At 36.9% G+C, this 21,988-nt stretch overlaps 1 protein-coding gene across 2 annotated transcripts in view; it reads left to right on the forward strand.

Annotated features, from left to right (window-relative positions):
* Window positions 1–21,988, forward strand: part of LOC121375033 (HEAT repeat-containing protein 1-like) — a 58,425-nt gene that overhangs the window by 34,813 nt on the left and 1,624 nt on the right. For both annotated transcript variants that reach the window (XM_041502240.1, XM_041502241.1), the window contains exons 9-15: window positions 908–981; window positions 7,727–7,811; window positions 12,820–12,954; window positions 14,344–14,448; window positions 15,705–15,775; window positions 16,128–16,225; window positions 20,145–20,302. In XM_041502240.1, coding sequence (XP_041358174.1) covers window positions 908–981; window positions 7,727–7,811; window positions 12,820–12,954; window positions 14,344–14,448; window positions 15,705–15,775; window positions 16,128–16,225; window positions 20,145–20,302 — 726 coding nt within the window. The remainder of the gene's footprint in view (window positions 1–907; window positions 982–7,726; window positions 7,812–12,819; window positions 12,955–14,343; window positions 14,449–15,704; window positions 15,776–16,127; window positions 16,226–20,144; window positions 20,303–21,988) is intronic.

The raw sequence follows: 21,988 nt of genomic DNA on the forward strand, positions 1-21,988 counted from the left end.
TAATGTAACTGGATCAGTGTCTACATAATAAAACAAGTAATTTATCGAGACCAATCTAAGAAGATGTGTAATGTAACTAGATCAGTATAAGAAGACGTGTAATGTAACTAGATCAGTGTCTACATAATAAAACAAGTAATTTATCGAGACCAGTGTAAGAAGACGTGTAATGTAACTAGATCAGTGTCTACATAATAAAACAAGTAATTTATCGAGACCAGTGTAAGAAGACGTGTAATGTAACTAGATCAGTGTCTACATAATAAAACAAGTAATTTATCGAGACCAGTGTAAGAAGACGTGTAATGTAACTAGATCAGTGTCTACATAATAAAACAAGTAATTTATCGAGACCAGTGTAAGAAGACGTGTAATGTAACTAGATCAGTATAAGAAGACGTGTAATGTAACTAGATCAGTGTCTACATAATAAAACAAGTAATTTATCGAGACCAATCTAAGAAGATGTGTAATGTAACTAGATCAGTATAAGAAGACGTGTAATGTAACTAGATCAGTATAAGAAGACGTGTAATGTAACTAGATCAGTGTCTATATAATAAAACAAGTAATTTATCGAGTCCAGTGTAAGAAGACGTGTAATGTAACTAGATCAGTGTCTACATAATAAAACAAGTAATTTATCGAGACCAGTGTAAGAAGACGTGTAATGTAACTAGATCAGTGTCTACATAATAAAACAAGTAATTTATCGAGACCAGTCTAAGAAGACGTGTAATGTAACTAGATCAGTATAAGAAGACGTGTAATGTAACTAGATCAGTATAAGAAGACGTGTAATGTAACTAGATCAGTGTCTACATAACAAAACACATAATTGTGTTCTGTATTCTTAATTACATCACAAGTATTTGTTAGTTTATAATTTAACAAATATTTGTTTCAGGTGTGTTGTAATTTGTCACCTGAAAGGGGAATTCCCCAGAAGCCGCAAGTACAACAGAGATTGAAGGCAATAAGGTGAGATTTATAGTAATAAAGGACACGAATTAGGTGAGATTTATAATAATCAAGACAAATCAGGTGAAATTATAACAATCAACATAAATCAGGTGAGATTTATAATAACATGAATCAGGTCAGATTTATAATAATCAACATGAATCAGTTGAGATTTATAAAATCAATGCGAATCAGTTGAGATTTATAATAATCAATGCGAATCACTTGAGATTTATAATAATTAATGCGAATCACTTGAGATTTATAATAATCAACATGAATCGGTTGAGATTTATAATAATCAATGCGAATCAGTTGAGATTTATATTCAATGCAAATCAGGTGAGATTTATAATAATCAACATGAATCAGGTGAGATTTATAATAACATGAATCAGGTGAGATTTATAATAATCAACACGAATCAGTTGATATTTATAATAATCTACACGAATCAGGTGAGATTTATAATAATCAACACGAATCAGTTGAGATTTATAATAATCAACACAAATCAGGTGAGATTTATAATAATCAACATGAATCAGGTGAGATTTATAATAATCAACATGAATCAGTTGAGATTGATAAAATCAATGCGAATCAGTTGAGATTTATAACAAACAACATGAATCAGTTGAGATTTATAACAATCAACACAAATCAGTTGACATTTATAAAATCAATGCGATTCAGTTGAGATTTATAACAATCAGCTCGAATCGGGTGAGATTTATAACAATCAACACGAATCAGTTGAGATTTATAAAATCAATGCGAATCAGTTGAGATTTATAACAATCAGCACGAATCGGGTGAGATTTATAACAATCAACACAAATCAGGTGAGATTTATAATAATCAACACGAATCAGGTGAGATTTATAATAATCAACACAAATCAGGTGAGATTTATAATAATCAACCAAGGGTTTCCCCAGGGCCGTTAGGCGTAACGGCCCGACACGCCTTGGTCAGTAAAGTAAGCGCTTTGACGGCGTGGAAGCGCCTTAAATCAATTGCCGCTACACCTTGATTTGAAGTGCTTTAGAAAAACAATTTTCACAAGTACGAGCGTGGCAGTCGACTACCTCTTGCAAACAACTTGTGTACCAGTATATCAAGCACACCTAATTACTATGACAGGTAAAACACTTCCTAAATACCTAACAATGGACCAGTCGTCTGCTCACAACTGGTGTTTAGTAATTTTACCACATCTACTGGGACCGCTAATCCGTCAGGAAGGCGCTTGCGCGTAACCGGATTCCCGTGCCGAGCAATCAAGCTTCAAGGCCGATCAAAGAAGATGCCCATTGACAGAATCAACTGTACCATTTAACTGAATAAACGAAGCACTTTTTAAAAGTACAGTTAAGTTGGCAATCAATCATTTCTATCCTAACACCCCCTTCCAAAAACTCCCACACACTGAAAACATCCAAGGCTCGCGCTGTCGGTAGCCAGATTAGCCATTGGTTAATTAAAAATTATATAAAAAAAAAAAGGCTAATAAAATTTGCAAGTGGCTAAAATTTTGGCTAAACCATTTCCTATCTTCTGATGTGAACAAACTGTTACCTAATCTATTCGACAGCTCAAACATAATAATAATACCAAATATTCAATTAGCTTAATAGCGATCTCGCGACCGGTAACGAGAAAATTCAGAATACAGCGTAGGCCTTATGATGTTTGTTTATTTTAATAATCACTGTTATTAATTTTAACCGCATGCATTCGACATGTATGACAGCAATGTGATGGTAATTCAATGTTTGGAAGATCTGTAACTTGTTATTTTAACTTTGTAAAGTCTTTGAACCAAAGTAATAAAAAACAAATAGTTCGCAAACATTAGGAAGAACGTTCATTGGCTGAATCGATGAAAGCTCTCGACGCGAATATACGTCCCGCTTCAGAGTCAGCTGACACCCACGTGTCAAGAGGCTTCATTGCGGACACTGAACAATACGATTACACAGAAGTAAATCTTGATTTAAATTTATAGAAAAACAATAGTTGTTTGCATCAATGAATACATAACGGCAGTTTAATTTAATTCCCAGTCTGGAGCTCCACGCGGTAAGACGTGTTTGTTTCGCTTGTGCACACTGCACGTGCTTTCGTGTGCTCGACTTGGGGGTCCTCGTTTCGACAGTCTGCACCACCAGGTTGGATTCTTTTTCAGCGAGATTCCTCGCCTCCACGTCATTTCTCCGTCTGACTATGTTGACTTGTTTTTTCGTGACTCGTATCACGACCATTCTGCAGAACGCCACGGTTGTTCGCATTTAGTCTCTACATGTCCGAGTCTGTCCTACCAGCACTGGAAGATTGACCGCCCCACTCTAAGAAGAAATAGGAAGCAGGGTCGGCCCCTACTACTCTTTTTCTAGACTTTACATTGCTTTATAATGATACCATTTCGTATCCTCCGGAGTCGGGCCCGTCCGCACCACTATACCAACCCATGTCGACTGGACTATACCCTAGTCTGATACTCTACTCGTTCAGACGGATCCGGCTTCTCAAGATCTGTATTTCAGCACAGCACTACACCTTCAACGTCTATCGACTGTCAATCTAGGGGTTTTCTTGACGGGATGCAACCCATCTCGTCCCTTTAAGCTGTGCACCCAAACGGCCTTAACGAGCCCACTCGCGTGGATATATCGATCGGACTTTAAACGTTTAGATCTGCGTTCAAAATTTTATGTCAAAATTACTTCTTTTTTGTAATATTATTAAATAGTCCGATCCTCTCTTCTTTCTCTTATTTAATTTTGGACTGTCCTTCTAAAATGCTCCAAATTATATAAATATTCGGCCGAGCAGTCAATTCTTTTTTCTTTTTGGCTTTTATTTATTCTATTAACCTTTTTACTAATTGCTATTTTCAAAATTCTGCCCATTTTCAACCCCCCCTCCATCCCGAGTCAGGCCACCGATCTTATTGGAGGTCGGACTCGGGATGGGCGTGTTCGAAACCCTAGTGGTATGTGGGCACGTTAAACTAGTTATCATCATCATCCTGACTCGGGATGGGCGTGTTGGAAACCCTAGTGGTATGTGGGCACGTTAAACTAGTTATCATCATCATCCTGACTCGGGATGGGCGTGTTCGAAACCCTAGTGGTACATGGGCACGTTAAACTAGTTATCATCATCATCCTGACTCGGGATGGGCGTGTTCGAAACCCTAGTGGTACATGGGCACGTTAAACTAGTTATCATCATCATCCTGACTCGGGATGGGCGTGTTCGAAACCCTAGTGGTACATGGGCACGTTAAACTAGTTATCATCATCATCCTGACTCGGGATGGGCGTGTTCGAAACCCTAGTGGTACATGGGCACGTTAAACTAGTTATCATCATCATCCTGACTCGGGATGGGCGTGTTGGAAACCCTAGTGGTACATGGGCACGTTAAACTAGTTATCATCATCATCCTGACTCGGGATGGGCGTGTTCGAAACCCTAGTGGTACGTCGGCACGTTAAACTAGTTATCATCATCATCCTGACTCGGGATGGGCGTGTTCGAAACCCTAGTGGTACGTGGGCACGTTAAACTAGTTATCATCATCATCCTGACTCGGGATGGGCGTGTTGGAAACCCTAGTGGTATGTGGGCACGTTAAACTAGTTATCATCATCATCCTGACTCGGGATGGGCGTGTTGGAAACCCTAGTGGTATGTGGGCACGTTAAACTAGTTATCATCATCATCCTGACTCGGGATGGGCGTGTTGGAAACCCTAGTGGTATGTGGGCACGTTAAACTAGTTATCATCATCATCCTGACTCGGGATGGGCGTGTTGGAAACCCTAGTGGTATGTGGGCACGTTAAACTAGTTATCATCATCATCCTGACTCGGGATGGGCGTGTTGGAAACCCTAGTGGTATGTGGGCACGTTAAACTAGTTATCATCATCATCCTGACTCGGGATGGGCGTGTTGGAAACCCTAGTGGTATGTGGGCACGTTAAACTAGTTATCATCATCATCCTGACTCAGGATGGGCGTGTTGGAAACCCTAGTGGTATGTGGGCACGTTAAACTAGTTATCATCATCATCCTGACTCGGGATGGGCGTGTTGGAAACCCTAGTGGTACATGGGCACGTTAAACTAGTTATCATCATCATCCTGACTCGGGATGGGCGTGTTGGAAACCCTAGTGGTATGTGGGCACGTTAAACTAGTTATCATCATCATCCTGACTCGGGATGGGCGTGTTGGAAACCCTAGTGGTATGTGGGCACGTTAAACTAGTTATCATCATCATCCTGACTCGGGATGGGCGTGTTGGAAACCCTAGTGGTATGTGGGCACGTTAAACTAGTTATCATCATCATCCTGACTCGGGATGGGCGTGTTGGAAACCCTAGTGGTATGTGGGCACGTTAAACTAGTTATCATCATCATCCTGACTCGGGATGGGCGTGTTGGAAACCCTAGTGGTATCTGGGCACGTTAAACTAGTTATCATCATCATCCTGACTCGGGATGGGCGTGTTGGAAACCCTAGTGGTATGTGGGCACGTTAAACTAGTTATCATCATCATCCTGACTCGGGATGGGCGTGTTGGAAACCCTAGTGGTATGTGGGCACGTTAAACTAGTTATCATCATCATCCTGACTCGGGATGGGCGTGTTGGAAACCCTAGTGGTATGTGGGCACGTTAAACTAGTTATCATCATCATCCTGACTCGGGATGGGCGTGTTGGAAACCCTAGTGGTATGTGGGCACGTTAAACTAGTTATCATCATCATCCTGACTCGGGATGGGCGTGTTGGAAACCCTAGTGGTATGTGGGCACGTTAAACTAGTTATCATCATCATCCTGACTCGGGATGGGCGTGTTGGAAACCCTAGTGGTATGTGGGCACGTTAAACTAGTTATCATCATCATCCTGACTCGGGATGGGCGTGTTGGAAACCCTAGTGGTATGTGGGCACGTTAAACTAGTTATCATCATCATCCTGACTCGGGATGGGCGTGTTCGAAACCCTAGTGGTATGTGGGCACGTTAAACTAGTTATCATCATCAATTTATTTCCTTTGTCTTTATTAATTTTGTACCTATGGTCGAGAGATCGCGATCGTGGGAAATGAACATGCAGTATTTATACAAATTGCAGTTAAACGTACACTGAATTAGCTTACAATAATCATATTTGTTAGATAATGTTAGATATATATATATTTGTACGACACTTAATAAGTTAGCTGGATTATTAAAAAGACCGCAAAATGTTTTTTTATTAACGTTTTATATATAAATATATAAATGGAATATACTGTGAAGTCGGCATTCTTAGCCTAGGTATTTTACAAGCAGAAATCGCAACAAGCATTTAACATGACGCTGAAATCAACATCAACAACATGGCACAAATTATGAAATTATTGGGGTGGGGAATTCATGGGTTACTTTTAAAAAAGAGCATGATTAGCTGGATTGAAGGCAAACACTTAACTGTTTTCAACCCACTACTTATTTTGGCTTGATTTGTGTTATACTGATGCTAAAAATGTAAGTGCCTTAAAAAAATCCTGGGGAAAGGCCTGTCAACATGAATCAGGTGAGATTTATAATAATCAACATGAATCAGGTGAGATTTATAATAATCAACAGAAATCAGGTGAGATTTATAATAATCAACACGAATCAGTTGAGATTTATAATAATCAACACAAATCAGGTGAGATTTATAATAATCAACACAAATCAGGTGAGATTTATAATAATCAACACAAATCAGGTGAGATTTATAATAATCAACACAAATCAGGTGAGATTTATAATAATCAAGAACATGTTCTAAAGTGAATAAGTAAACCAAACTGCTGACCACAAAATAGAAATGACAGATATACGTAGTTTACAATTCCAGGATTATATTGGTTAAGTTTATAGCATTGAAGTTTGATTATTGCACATCATATTGAAGTTTGATTATTGCACATCATATTGAAGTTTAATTATTGCACATCATATTGAAATTTGATTATTGCACATCATATTGAAGTTTAATTATTGTTCCTGATATTGAAGTTTGTTGTACATGACATTGAAGTTTGATTATTACACATCATATTGAAGTTTAATTATTGCACATCATGTTGAAGTTTAATTAGTGTTCCTGATATTGAAGTTTGTTGTAGATGACATTGAAGTTTGATTATTGCACATCATATTGAAGTTTGATTATTGCACATCATACTGAAGTTTGATTATTGCACATCATACTGAAGTTTAATTATTGTTCCTGATATTGAAGTTTGTTGTACATGACATTGAAGTTTGATTATTGCACATCATATTGAAGTTTAATTATTTTTCCTGATATTGAAGTTTGTTGTACATGACACTGAAGTTTGATTATTGCACATCATACTGAAGTTTGATTATTGCACATCATACTGAAGTTTAATTATTGTTCCTGATATTGAAGTTTGTTGTACATGACATTGAAGTTTGATTATTGCACATCATATTGAAGTTTAATTATTTTTCCTGATATTGAAGTTTGTTGTACATGACACTGAAGTTTGATTATTGTGCTTGGTATTAACCTTTGATTGATGTTCTTGATGTTGAATTTTAGTTGCTTTGCTTGATATTGAAGTTTGAATATTGTACTTGATGTTTAAATTTAATTATAAGAATAAGTGATTAAATATTTTATGTGATGTTACAATTTCATTATCATATGAATGTTGAAGTTTGATTGTTTGGTGTTTTCAGACACACACTTGCCACAGTGATTCCCACTCGAGTGTTGTTGCCAACTGTAATATCGTGTTACGACGACGCTGCGGATAACATGCAGGTAACAACACAATACAGATAACACAGGAACATCCGGTTTAAAACAACACAATAAAGATAACACTGGAACATCCAGTTTAAAACAACACAATACAGATAAAATGGGAACATCCGGTTTAAAACAACACAATACAGATAACACAGGAACATCCGGTTTAAAACAACACAATACAGATAACACAGGAACATCCAGTTTAAAACAACACAATACAGATAAAAAAAGGAACATCCAGTTTAAAACAACACAATACAGATAACACAGGAACATCTGGTTTAAAACAACACAATACAGATAACATGGGAACATCCGGTTTAAAAAAACACAATACAGATAACACGGGAACATCCGATTTAAAACAACATAATACAGATAACACGGGAACATCCAGTTTAAAACAACACAATACAGATAACACGGGAACATCTGGTTTAAAACAACACAATACAGAGAACACTGGAACATCCAGTTTAAAACAACATAATACAGATAACATGGGAATATCTGGTTTAAACTCTTTTAACCTTCTGACTACTGCAGGTGAGATATCTCGCCCGACATCACGTCAGTCGACATACAGTGCATTCCCCAATTCATATTTCCCGCCATTTTGGAAATGGAAATATAATGAAAGAAAAAGAAATTTTTTCAAAATGGTGGCTTTTATTTAAATTTTTGCAATTAGTTTTCGGCAAGTATTTTTGCTTGATAAAAATGGTGGCACGTCGCAGTCATTTTCAGGGATCGATAGCTGATTGCGACATCTAATTTGATAATAAATGTGATAGTTTTACCAACAACGAAAATCACCAAATATTGCAATATGAATCGTAATTAGGGTTTTAAAAAAAAATGTGGTCAGAAAACCACTGTTATCGGGAATAATGGATATAAATACTGGACAGCTGGCCACAAATGCACGTAATTAAACGCGAATTTTTCAATTTTTTGCCTAATTTTAATCACCATTAACTGATTTAAAAATTATAAAAATTACAAAAACCCACGAAAATAATACTTAACGATTCATATATGAACTTTATTTCATGTATTTATAAAATATTTAAGTGAATATATGTCAGTAAAAATTATCAACGTGGTTTTTGTTAAAAAGTAATCCAGTAGTCACAATACCATGGCTGTTAACTGTCCGTCGTGAGACGGATTTCCGTCATCAGAGAAATTGTGGAAATAATTTTTCAGTCAGGGTTTTTTTTTTTTTTTTTTTTTTTTTTTTAAATGAGAATCACTTCGGCCGTTTTCGGTTTCCGTAATGTCAACCCGATCGCATCGGACGTTGTCTTTGCCCCACTGACCCCCTTTAGGGACCCATCCCAGGGTATAATCTACCATACATTTTGGGGCAAGTGATGTAAATTCCCAATCCAATATCAAACTTTTCCCCAATTAGACCCTTCGACCCAATAGTTTCCCAATAAAGATTCCCAAAGTTGCTCTTATCGTGGACACTTGAACTCATAAAAAATTGTATATTTAAAAAAAAACTGACATCGAAAAAAGTTTCGTTTTGGTTTTCCGATCGATTACGAACACGTGACGAACAACTCTGACCTGGATATGCAAATTAGGTGTATCCTGTTGTGATACAGTCTGTTGTATCATAGTTTTTAGTAATAATGCCTACATTGTCTGATATAATATATTTTGGGTAGAAGAATACAACTTTTTGTTTTAATCCATCCATTTGCGTTAACACATATTTGGGATCTATCGCTATTTACTTAGTCCGAACAGACGTAGAAAGTAAAAGTATTGACTTAATGTGCATCCTGCACTACCATTTGCTGTGCTGTTTTAAGCAGACGATCTTATTTTGTAAAAAGGTGTGTACATATGTTTTGTACTTTTTTCCGAGATATTTTATTATTATTAATTATTTTATTTTTTAAATCATGTTTGGTACGGTTTTTGTAATTACCCCCCCCCCAAACACCCCCCCCCCCTAAAAACAAAAACAAAAAAACACACAAACACAAACAAACACCCAAAAAAACCAACAACAGTTACTACAGTAGTTGTAAATTAAGTGAAAAAAAAACCCAAATTTAAATGTGCTACACACTCCCTTTGAAGTAATAGCCGTACCCGATGTCACACCATGTGACGAACAGTATGTGCGAGTTTGAACACTGTTACAATGTAATAGTTCTGCTGGGAGATTATTAGATTGCGTATTATAGATATTGAAACTTTAAAATAAAATTGATCTGGTAAAAAATTAACATTTACCGACCAGCGGTATGTTACTTCTTTATTATTTACGATTGAATAATGGGGTCATTCGAGAATTAAGCAACGTGCACTAAGGAGAGTAGGAATTATGGGATGTGTGACAAAACGTGGGTTTTTTGTGGTTTTTGGGGGGGTGTTATTGTGCAACGTAATGTTAATTAATAAAGTATGCAACCAGTCATTGCTGTTTTATTTTAACATATATGTATTACTAAAGACCCCAAAGTAAAATATGACACGGTCACAAAACGTTACACGAGCGAGAGGGGTATTAAAACTGCAAGATTTTGCGTTACGTATTGTTAAATGAACACAGAGATCAACAGAGGACTATTCAACGTTAGCATAATGCAGTATCAGACATTGGCTTTTACCCCAATTTTTAACGACCATAATGAATTTGCAATAAGACTATACCCGATGTAAATGTATTTGAATATTTGATTTGTCGTCCATTAGCTGGCGGTCAAGCCTAAATAAATAATATCAAGTAATAATGCAAACTTTAAAAAAATGCCCGTAGCTTATGAAAGAACACCCCAGCAAATGTCAGCCTAATAGAACTATTTTTATTAATATAGGTTCACTGCAGGACCCATTAAATTGATGTTTTTGTCCAATTAAAAAAAAAAAAAAACGGTTTGGGTTGGGAGAAATAGATGTTTAAGTGGACTACAATTGTCATATAAAATACAACCATTTTGAATGGTGATATAATCATGGCACTGACATCCGCCATCTAAACCCCCAACCAGGGCAATGCCCTGTACCTTGAAATTTTACTTTTGTTAACAGCCATGCAATACAGATAACATGGGAACATACAGTTTTACTCCTAATCACCGATTTATCTTCTCAGGTATCAACACAATACAGATAACACAGGAACATCCGGTTTAAAACAACACAATACAAATAACATGGGAACATCCGGTTTAAAACGACACAATACAGATAACATGGGAATATCCTGTTTAAACTCCTAATCACAGATTTATCTTGTCAGGTAACAACACAATACAAATAACATGGGAACATCCGATTTAAAACGACACAATACAGATAACATGGGAATATCCTGTTTAAACTCCTAATCACAGATTTATCTTGTCAGGTAACAACACAATACAAGTAACATGGGAACATCCGGTTTTAACTTTCAGTGATAGATTTATCTTGTCCGGTAACAACACAATACAAGTAACATGGGAACATCCGGTTTTAACTTTCAGTGATAGATTTATCTTGTCCGGTAACAACACAATACAAGTAACATGGGAACATCCGGTTTTAACTTTCAGTGATAGATTTATCTTGTCCGGTAACAACACAATACAAGTAACATGGAACATCCGGTTTTAACTTTCAGTGATAGATTTATCTTGTCCGGTAACAACACAATACAAGTAACATGGGAACATCCGGTTTTAACTTTCAGTGATAGATTTATCTTGTCAGGTAACAACACAATACAAGTAACATGGGAACATCCGGTTTTAACTTTCAGTGATAGATTTATCTTGTCAGGTAACAACACAATACAAGTAACATGGGAACATCCGGTTTTAACTTTCAGTGATAGATTTATCTTGTCAGGTAACAACACAATACAAGTAACATGGGAACATCCGGTTTTAACTTTCAGTGATAGATTTATCTTGTCAGGTAACAACACAATACAAGTAACATGGGAACATCCGGTTTTAACTTTCAGTGATAGATTTATCTTGTCAGGTAACAACACAATACAAGTAACATGGGAACATCCGGTTTTAACTTTCAGTGATAGATTTATCTTGTCAGGTAACAACACAATACAAGTAACATGGGAACATCCGGTTTTAACTTTCAGTGATAGATTTATCTTGTCAGGTAACAACACAATACAAGTAACATGGGAACATCCGGTTTTAACTTTTAGTGATAGATTTATCTTGTCAGGTAAAATGTACATTAATGTTATGGAAATTACTGCTTGAAAAGATTAGTTAAACTTTATGGTCGTGACTGCTACTTGTGACCACGATGTAGTTGAGGGTGCTGGCTACTCGTGACCACGATGTAGTTGAGGTGCTGGCTACTCGTGACCACGATGTAGTTGAGGGTGCTGGCTACTCGTGACCACGATGTAGTTGAGGGTGCTGGCTACTCGTGACCACGATGTAGTTGAGGGTGCTGGCTACTTGGTGACCACGATGTAGTTGAGGGTGCTGGCTACTTGTGACCACGATGTAGTTGAGGGTGCTGGCTACTCGTGACCACGATGTAGTTGAGGGTGCTGGCTACTCGTGACCACGATGTAGTTGAGGGTGCTGGCTACTCGTGACCACGATGTAGTTGAGGGTGCTGGCTACTTGGTGACCACGATGTAGTTGAGGGTGCTGGCTACTTGTGACCACGATGTAGTTGAGGGTGCTGGCTACTTGTGACCACGATGTAGTTGAGGGTGCTGGCTACTTGTGACCACGATGTAGTTGAGTGTACTGGTGTGAGGTGCTGTAAATCAGGTGTGTGTGTGTGTTTTATTTCAAGGTGTGTGTTTTATTTCAAGATTTGTGTGTTTTATTTGAATGTGCATGTTTGTGTGTGTGTGTGTGTGTGTTTTATTTCAAGGTCTATGTTTTGTTTCAAGGTGTGTGTGTTTTATTTGAATGTGTGTGTGTTTTATTTGAATGTGTATGTGTTTTATTTCGATGTGTGTGTGTTTTATTTTAATGTGTCCGTGTTTTATTTGAATATGTGGGTGTTTTATTTGAAGGTGTGTGTGCCGAGTGTTTTGCTCTTGCTGGAGGAGCACATTACAGCGATGAAGAAAGAAGATCTTGGCAGTTTCTACAACCAGCTACTGACGTTCTTCTTCACCGCCCTGTCGTTCAGAGAACTACACACCGAGGTATTTACAATCTTCACTGTACTGTTGTTCAGAGAACTACACACCAAGGTATTTACAATCTTCACTGTACTGTCGTTCAGAGAACTACACACCAAGGTATTTACAGTCTTCATTGTACTGTCGTTCAGACAACTACACACACCAAGGTATTTACAATTTTCACTGGACTCTCGTTCAGAGAACTACACACCGAGGTATTTACAATCTTCACTGTACTGTCGTTCAGAGAACTACACACCGAGGTATTTACAATCTTCACTGTACTGTCGTTCAGACAACTACACACCAAGGTATTTACAATCTTCACTGTACTGTCGTTCAGAGAACTACACACCAGGGTGTTTACAATCTTCACTATAGGTAGTACTAAACCAAATAACTTCCGGCTGGGTCAAAGTTGAGGTGCACCCAACTTTTGATAGAGAAGTGAACACCACAAGTCCTGTGATTGGTTATAAATGTGAGTGTGTTGGTTGTAAAAAGTAATAAGTTTCATCTGGGTAAAACAAATATGCCATTTTATTTCATCTAGTACCAATGTGTCAACTAGGAACTAGGGTAGCTTGACCCCCAATTTTTTCTGATTCACTTTAAGTGTGAGGGGTGGTAGTATTTATATCTGTGGTGTTTATGTCAATTGATACGCTGCAGGTAGGAGTTTTAGCCACATATGTTACTATTGTCGTCTATGGGATTTGATTTGGTAGTATACACCCTGTACTGTCATTCAGAGAACTACACACCAAGGTATTTGTATCATTTTTGTTTGTTTCGGGCTGAATTATCCCTGGTCACTTCAATAGAGACTGCAGTATTCTAAACACATACATTGTATCGTTTTTGTTGTTTCAGGCTGAATTATCCCTGGTCGCTTCAATAGAGGCTGCAGTATTCTAAACACATGCATTGTACAGTTTTATTGTTTCAGGCTGAATTATCCCTGGTCACTTCAATAGAGGCTGCAGTATTCTAAACACATGCATTGTATCGTTTTTGTTGTTTCAGGCTGAATTATCCCTGGTCACTTCAATAGAGGCTGCAGTATTCTAAACACATGCATTGTATCGTTTTTGTTGTTTCAGGCTGAATTATCCCTGGTCACTTCAATAGAGGCTGCAGTATTCTAAACACATGCATTGTATCGTTTTTGTTGTTTCAGGCTGAATTATCCCTGGTCGCTTCAATAGAGGCTGCAGTATTCTAAACACATGCATTGTACAGTTTTATTGTTTCAGGCTGAATTATCCCTGGTCGCTTCAATAGAGGCTGCAGTATTCTAAACACATGCATTGTATCGTTTTTGTTGTTTCAGGCTGAATTATCCCTGGTCACTTCAATAGAGGCTGCAGTATTCTAAACACATGCATTTTATCGTTTTTGTTGTTTCAGGCTGAATTATCCCTGGTCACTGAAATAGAGGCTGCGGTGATGAAGACGCTGATCACCATGGTGATGAAGATGTCGGAAGCTTCGTTCAGACCAATGTTATTTAAGGTATTTAAGGATTCTGTTATTTCCTTTACGTTCATCGGGACATGAACAAAAAAAATCATCCACTAACTGTGTGAATCGGTGAAGCCGTTCTCAAATAAGTTTGCGAATGATTTGTTTTTTCATACCCAGATGAACGTAAAAGAAATAACAGACAATACTTGTAATTAAATTTGAATCATACCTGAATAACACTAAAACTTCATACTTTATTTTAAATTATTTTTGGTCCATAAACAATAACACTCAATAAGACAACTTGCCCGTATAACATGGCGTCATGAGATATGACGTTCAACGAGCTACTCTCAATTCACTGATATCAAAACCTATATTAGCTCGGCCATTTACCTTTCGACCGACCGTTCAAAATTGCGCCAAATTCCCTCAATCAAAATTGCGCACCCTTTTCTCTTTGGCATTTAACTGCTCCATTCAAATTCCATAGCACCACCCGCCTGCTACCGATTTGCTCCCTTGCACCTGCCAGTGCAGGTGGTCCCTCCTCTCCCCTCCCCCCCCACCTTTCCTGTCATGGACGGCAGGTGTGCGCTACAACAGCTTGTTCTGAATGTGCATGTAAAACCCTATGACATGACATGACATATGACGTTCCCTGACAACGTAATTTTTACGTTTATCGAGAATTGAACAAACTCCTGTTACTACGTCTGGACCAATGTGTTATGTGGTAATGAATGTAATGGAAATTTAATTATTTTGTACATGTTTAATTATCGTTTGATATTTTTGCGTTATCAGTTGATGTTCAGTTATCCACATTTGATTCAGAAAATTAAAATTTATAAAACCTTATGTAAATCATAATGAATTGGAGATTTGACGGAAAAATCAAAGGTAATTTTCTAAGGGAATTCCCTTATTTGTGTTTTGATACAGTTGTAAATCATTGTGGAATAGAGTTTGATTGATATTTTAAATATAGTTTTGTATAATGGCAAAATTAATGCATTTCGAATTATAAGAATTGAACGTTATATTTTTGACGTTCATGCGATGATAAACACCAAAACCATTTTACACACTTATGTATGAACGGCTTCACGCTACGCCATTCATACAATGTGTAAAACGGTTTTGGTGTTTATCATTGCATGAACATCAAAAATATAACGTTCAATTCTTAACAAAACAAAAATATTTCATAATTATTGTAATTTTTTTTAGTGGGTGTGATGGCTTTATTTGGGAAAAGCAACAAACTTTTAACATGATTATGATTGAGTTTTTTCTTTTAGATTTTCGACTGGGCGACTAGACAGGATGGAAGCCGAGATCGAGTGTTGGTGTTTTACCAACTTGCCAACAGGTAGGTCTACAGCAGATTCTCGTAGATAACCTAAACGTCTCTTAACCACTTTCAAACTGTGGCAAATGGGAATAAAGCATTTTTTCTATTTATTCTTACCGGCTAATGCTTGGCATCAATAACAGTAACTACTTCAGTGTTTATTATCTGTCAACATAATAAAGTATTTAGATTATTTTATTTGAGATAAGCTCTGGACATAATTATTTGCAGTGTTCTAAGCAAATTGTTAAAAATAATTTGTATAATTGACAGTATATTTTATTGTGTCTCCATTTTACAGTGTGGTTAGTTACAAGTATATGTAGATCATTTTGTTTCATGTGTATGTAATACCAGCTTTTCTTTGCAGACTGGCTGGGAAATTGAAGAGTCTGTTTACCTTGTTTGCTGGTCATATCATAAAGCATGCTGCACAGACTTTGGATGACAACAACATAGCTAAAACAGGTGTGTTGGGGTGGGGTATGTGGGACTAGGGCATTATATTTAACTAACTATAGTCCCTACCATCACCTACAAAATTGTTTAAATAACCTTTGGTGAAAATGGATAAAAACATTGATGACAATTAGCCAAACCAACTAGGAATAATCACTGTTTCTAGGTTTATTTTCAATGCAGTATGCAATAATTCATTCATAAATATATATATATCATGGGGTTGAAATACAGACCAGTTTTTGCCAGTTAACATCGCCACAAGCCGGGAGATAGTTTTTGCCAGTTAACATCGCCACAAGCCGGGAGATAGTTTTTGCCAGTTAACATCGCCACAAGTCGGGAGATAGTTTTGCCAGTTAACATCGCCACAAGTCGGGAGATAGTTTTGCCAGTTAATATCGCCACAAGCCGGGAGATAGTTTTGCCAGTTAACATCGCCACAAGCCGGGAGATAGTTTTTGCCAGTTAACATCGCCACAAGCCGGGAGATAGTTTTTGCCAGTTAACATCGCCACAAGTCGGGAGATAGTTTTGCCAGTTAACATCGCCACAAGTCGGGAGATAGTTTTGCCAGTTAATATCGCCACAAGCCGGGAGATAGTTTTGCCAGTTAACATCGCCACAAGCCGGGAGATAGTTTTGCCAGTTAACATCGCCACAAGCCGGGAGATAGTTTTGCCAGTTAACATCGCCACAAGCCGGGAGATAGTTTTGCCAGTTAACATCGCCACAAGCCGGGAGATAGTTTTGCCAGTTAACATCGCCACAAGTCGGGAGATAGTTTTGCCAGTTAACATCGCCACAAGCCGGGAGATAGTTTTGCCAGTTAACATCGCCACAAGTCGGGAGATAGTTTTGCCAGTTAACATCGCCACAAGCCGGGAGATAGTTTTGCCAGTTAACATCGCCACAAGTCGGGAGATAGTTTTGCCAGTTAACATCGCCACAAGCCGGGAGATAGTTTTGCCAGTTAACATCGCCACAAGCCGGGAGATAGTTTTGCCAGTTAACATCGCCACAAGTCGGGAGATAGTTTTGCCAGTTAATATCGCCACAAGCCGGGAGATAGTTTTGCCTTTCAGAATGGCACCGTCAGTGGGCCCATTGGGCTATTTCTCGTCACAGCCAGTGCATCACGACTGATATATCAAAGGCCGTGGTATTGCTATACTGTCTGTGGGATGGTGCATATAAAAAGATTCCTTGCTACTAATGGGAAAATGTAGCAGGTTTTCTCTCTGTGACTGTCAAACTGACCACATGTTTGACATCCAATAGCCGATGATTAATAAATCAATGTACTCTAGTGGTGTCATCAAACAAACAAAAATAATAATATGGCAATTATTTTGTTTATACTTGAACATTAGTTTCTACATCCAATAGATTATGAACATTATGTTTTTGGCAAAAATGCAGTACAACTGACGAAATGACTTTTTACAATGGTACGAAATGACTACAGTATGAAGTGACCAGGCAGTATGGTATGAAATGGATGGTACGAAATGACTATGATTCAACGTTATAATGCATCTAAAAAAATGTTTAGTATTGATTAACTCGACTACATTGTACCATTAAGCAAAGTAAGTTAACTGTTTTCTGACCAGTTTATCACCCTGCCGTAATCTGTCATCATCATTATAGTAATACAAACAGTGATGGGATAAAATCTTTACTTTAAATCAAGTCCCTAATTTCACAGTTTTTTATTATTGACTTGTTTATAAGTTGACCCAAGAAAATTGTCCTAAAAATATTCACGCATTTCTTATTTTCAGCAAGTGTGAACAATGAATGGCTAATATGTGCGATATTTGATAACTTTGATATTTGAGAAGTTCAGCATATCCCATTTCCGATAATATCTTCTAACATAAAATGTCTTTAGTGGATTTAATTGTTACCTTACAGCTTTATACAGCATGGTACTTTTGCGTGTCTCAGTTGCAGCTGAGAATGGATGGGGAAAAGTAAACATGGTGAAAACCGTTACCACTATGACATATAGAACATGTTTTATAGTCACGTATAGAACATGTTTTATAGTCACGTATAGAACATGTTTTATAGAGGCACATATAGAACATGTTTTATAGTCACGTATAGAACATGTTTTATAGTCACGTATAGAACATGTTTTATAGTCACGTATAGAACATGTTTTATAGTCACGTATAGAACATGTTTTATAGTCACGTATAGAACATGTTTTATAGTCACGTATAGAACATGTTTTATAGTCACGTATAGAACATGTTTTATAGTCACGTATAGAACAGGTTTTATAGAGGCACGTATAGAACATGTTTTATAGAGGCACGTATAGAACATGTTTTATAGTCACGTATAGAACATGTTTTATAGTCACGTATAGAACATGTTTTATAGTCACGTATAGAACATGTTTTATAGAGGCACGTATAGAACATGTTTTATAGAGGCACGTATAGAACATGTTTTATAGAGGCACGTATAGAACATGTTTTATAGAGGCACGTATAGAACATGTTTTATAGTCACGTATAGAACATGTTTTATAGTCACGTATAGAACATGTTTTATAGTCACGTATAGAACATGTTTTATAGTCACGTATAGAACATGTTTTATAGAGGCACATATAGAACATGTTTTATAGTCACGTATAGAACATGTTTTATAGAGGCACATATAGAATAGGTTTTATAGTCACGTATAGAACATGTTTTATAGAGGCACATATAGAATAGGTTTTATAGTCACGTATAGAACATGTTTTATAGAGGCACATATAGAATAGGTTTTATAGTCACGTATAGAACATGTTTTATAGAGGCACATATAGAATAGGTTTTATAGTCACGTATAGAACATGTTTTATAGTCACGTATAGAACATGTTTTATAGTCACGTATAGAACATGTTTTATAGTCACGTATAGAACATGTTTTATAGTCACGTATAGAACATGTTTTATAGTCACGTATAGAACATGTTTTATAGAGGCACATATAGAACAGGTTTTATAGTCACGTATAGAACAGGTTTTATAGTCACGTATAGAACATGTTTTATAGTCACGTATAGAACATGTTTTATAGTCACGTATAGAACATGTTTTATAGTCACGTATAGAACATGTTTTATAGTCACGTATAGAACATGTATAGTCACGTATAGAACATGTTTTATAGAGGCACATATAGAATAGGTTTTATAGTCACGTATAGAACATGTTTTATAGTCACGTATAGAACATGTTTTATAGTCACGTATAGAACATGTTTTAGTCACGTATAGAACATGTTTTATAGTCACGTATAGAACATGTTTTATAGTCACGTATAGAACATTTTGTATAGTCACGTATAGAACATGTTTTAGTCACGTATAGAACATGTTTTATAGAGGCACATATAGAATAGGTTTTATAAAGTGACATTATAGAATAGGTTTTATAGTGTTGTGCTTACCACTGTGTTAAAGACATAAATGGCTACTAAAACTATTGCCTGGAGATCTGTACGTTTAATGTGTCCCGAAATGTACTTTATTCACTGAGCTAGTACTTTATTCACTGAGCTAGTACTTTATTCACTGAGCTAGTACTTTATTCACTGAGCTAATACTTTATTCACTGAGCTAGTACTTTATTCACTGAGCTAATAGACACAATCTTCTTATCAGTAGTTTGATAAATAAACAGTCCCAACAATAATGTTCAATGTTAGCAAAATAGCTTGTGATAGCAAGTGTCGGCTGACAGGGATCGATCCTAGGCCGTCCATGCATCAGATGATCGCTTTACCACTGGGCTATGTTCCGGCCCTGTTTTAAGTCCGGTAATCCGTGTGACTACTTGTAGGAGCTGAATGTGTTGGTGCAGACAGTCTCTGTGTTAACTGATACAAGCTTTTAACTCATGTTCCTTGTATTTCAGATACTAAATACTTTGGCCCTGGTAAAGTAGCCCGACACAAGAGTTGTCTGCTGGTGACCTGCATTGTCGACTGTCTGTACAAGTGTTTCCTGTACGACAGCGAGGGATTCGTCAACAAGGAGCGCTTCGACAGTCTCATGCAGCACCTCGTCGACCAGGTCAGTCACGTCAGCTCGCAATAATCCATTACATACAACCAGGTCAGTCTCAACTCTCAATAACCCATTACATACAACCAGGTCAGTCTCAACTCTCAATAATCCATTACATACAACCAGGTCAGTCATGTTGACTCTCAGTCAGTCTATTTTATATGACCATGTCAGTCAAATTATCTCTTGATCAATCCGTTTTATATAACCAGGTCAGTCACGTCAACTTTCATTCAATCCATTACTTGCAACCCGGTCAGCATGTCATGGGGGGGATGGATAATCATCAGTTGGGGCTCCATTGCTTCTTCCTCCCCTACTTGTGCTGCTGATGACAGAGACTTAATTAAATCTTAATGTCCATGTTTCAGATCGAGAACACACACACTCATATTTTAAATCATAATGTCCATGTTTCAGATCGAGAACACACTTATTTTAAATCTTAATGTCCATGTTTCAGATCAAGAACACACAGACTCGTATTTTAAATCTTAATGTCCACGTTTTAGATCGAGAACATGCACTCTTAAATCTTAATGTCCATGTTTCAGATCGAGAACACACACTCTTATTTTAAATCTTAATGTCCATGTTTCAGATCGAGAACACTCTTATTTTAAATCTTAATGTCCATGTTTCAGATCGAGAACACACACTCTTATTTTAAATCTTAATGTCCATGTTTCAGATCAAGAACACACACTCTTATTTTAAATCATAATGTCCATGTTTCAGATCAAGAACACACACTCCTATTTTAAATCTTAATGTCCATGTTTCAGATCGAGAACACACACTCGTATTTTAATGTCCATGTTTCAGATCGAGAACACACTCTTATTTTAAATCTTAATGTCCATGTTTCAGATCGAGAACACACACTCTTATTTTAAATCTTAATGTCCATGTTTCAGATCGAGAACACTCTTATTTTAAATCTTAATGTCCATGTTTCAGATCAAGAACACACACTCTTATTTTAAATCATAATGTCCATGTTTCAGATCAAGAACACACACTCCTATTTTAAATCTTAATGTCCATGTTTCAGATCGAGAACACACACTCGTATTTTAATGTCCATGTTTCAGATCGAGAACACACTCTTATTTTAAATCTTAATGTCCATGTTTCAGATCGAGAACACGCAGAGACTCGTGTTTTAAATCTTAATCTCCATGTTTCAGATCGAGAACATATAGACTTATTTTAAATCTGAATGTCCATGTTTCAGATCGAGAACACACTTATTTTAAATCATGTCCATGTTTCAGATCGAGAACATGCACTCTTATTTTAAATCTTAATGACCATGTTTCAGATCGAGAACATGCAGACACTTATTTTACATCATAATGTCCATGTTTCAGATCGAGAACACACTCTTATTTGAAATCTTAATGTCCATGTTTCAGATCGAGAACACGCAGCGACTCGTGTTTTAAATCTTAATCTCCATGTTTCAGATCGAGAACACACTTATTTTAAATCATAATGTCCATGTTTCAGATCGAGAACATGCAGACTCATATTTTAAATAATGTCCATGTTTCAGATCGAGAACATATAGAGACTTATTTTAAATCATAATGTCCATGTTTCAGATCGAGAACATGCACTCATATTTTAAATCTTAATGTCCATGTTTCAGATCGAGAACACACACTCGTATTTTAAATCTTAATGTCC

The sequence above is a fragment of the Gigantopelta aegis genome, chromosome 6 (genome assembly GCF_016097555.1).
Source record: "Gigantopelta aegis isolate Gae_Host chromosome 6, Gae_host_genome, whole genome shotgun sequence".
NCBI classification, from domain to species: Eukaryota; Metazoa; Mollusca; class Gastropoda; order Neomphalida; family Peltospiridae; genus Gigantopelta; species Gigantopelta aegis.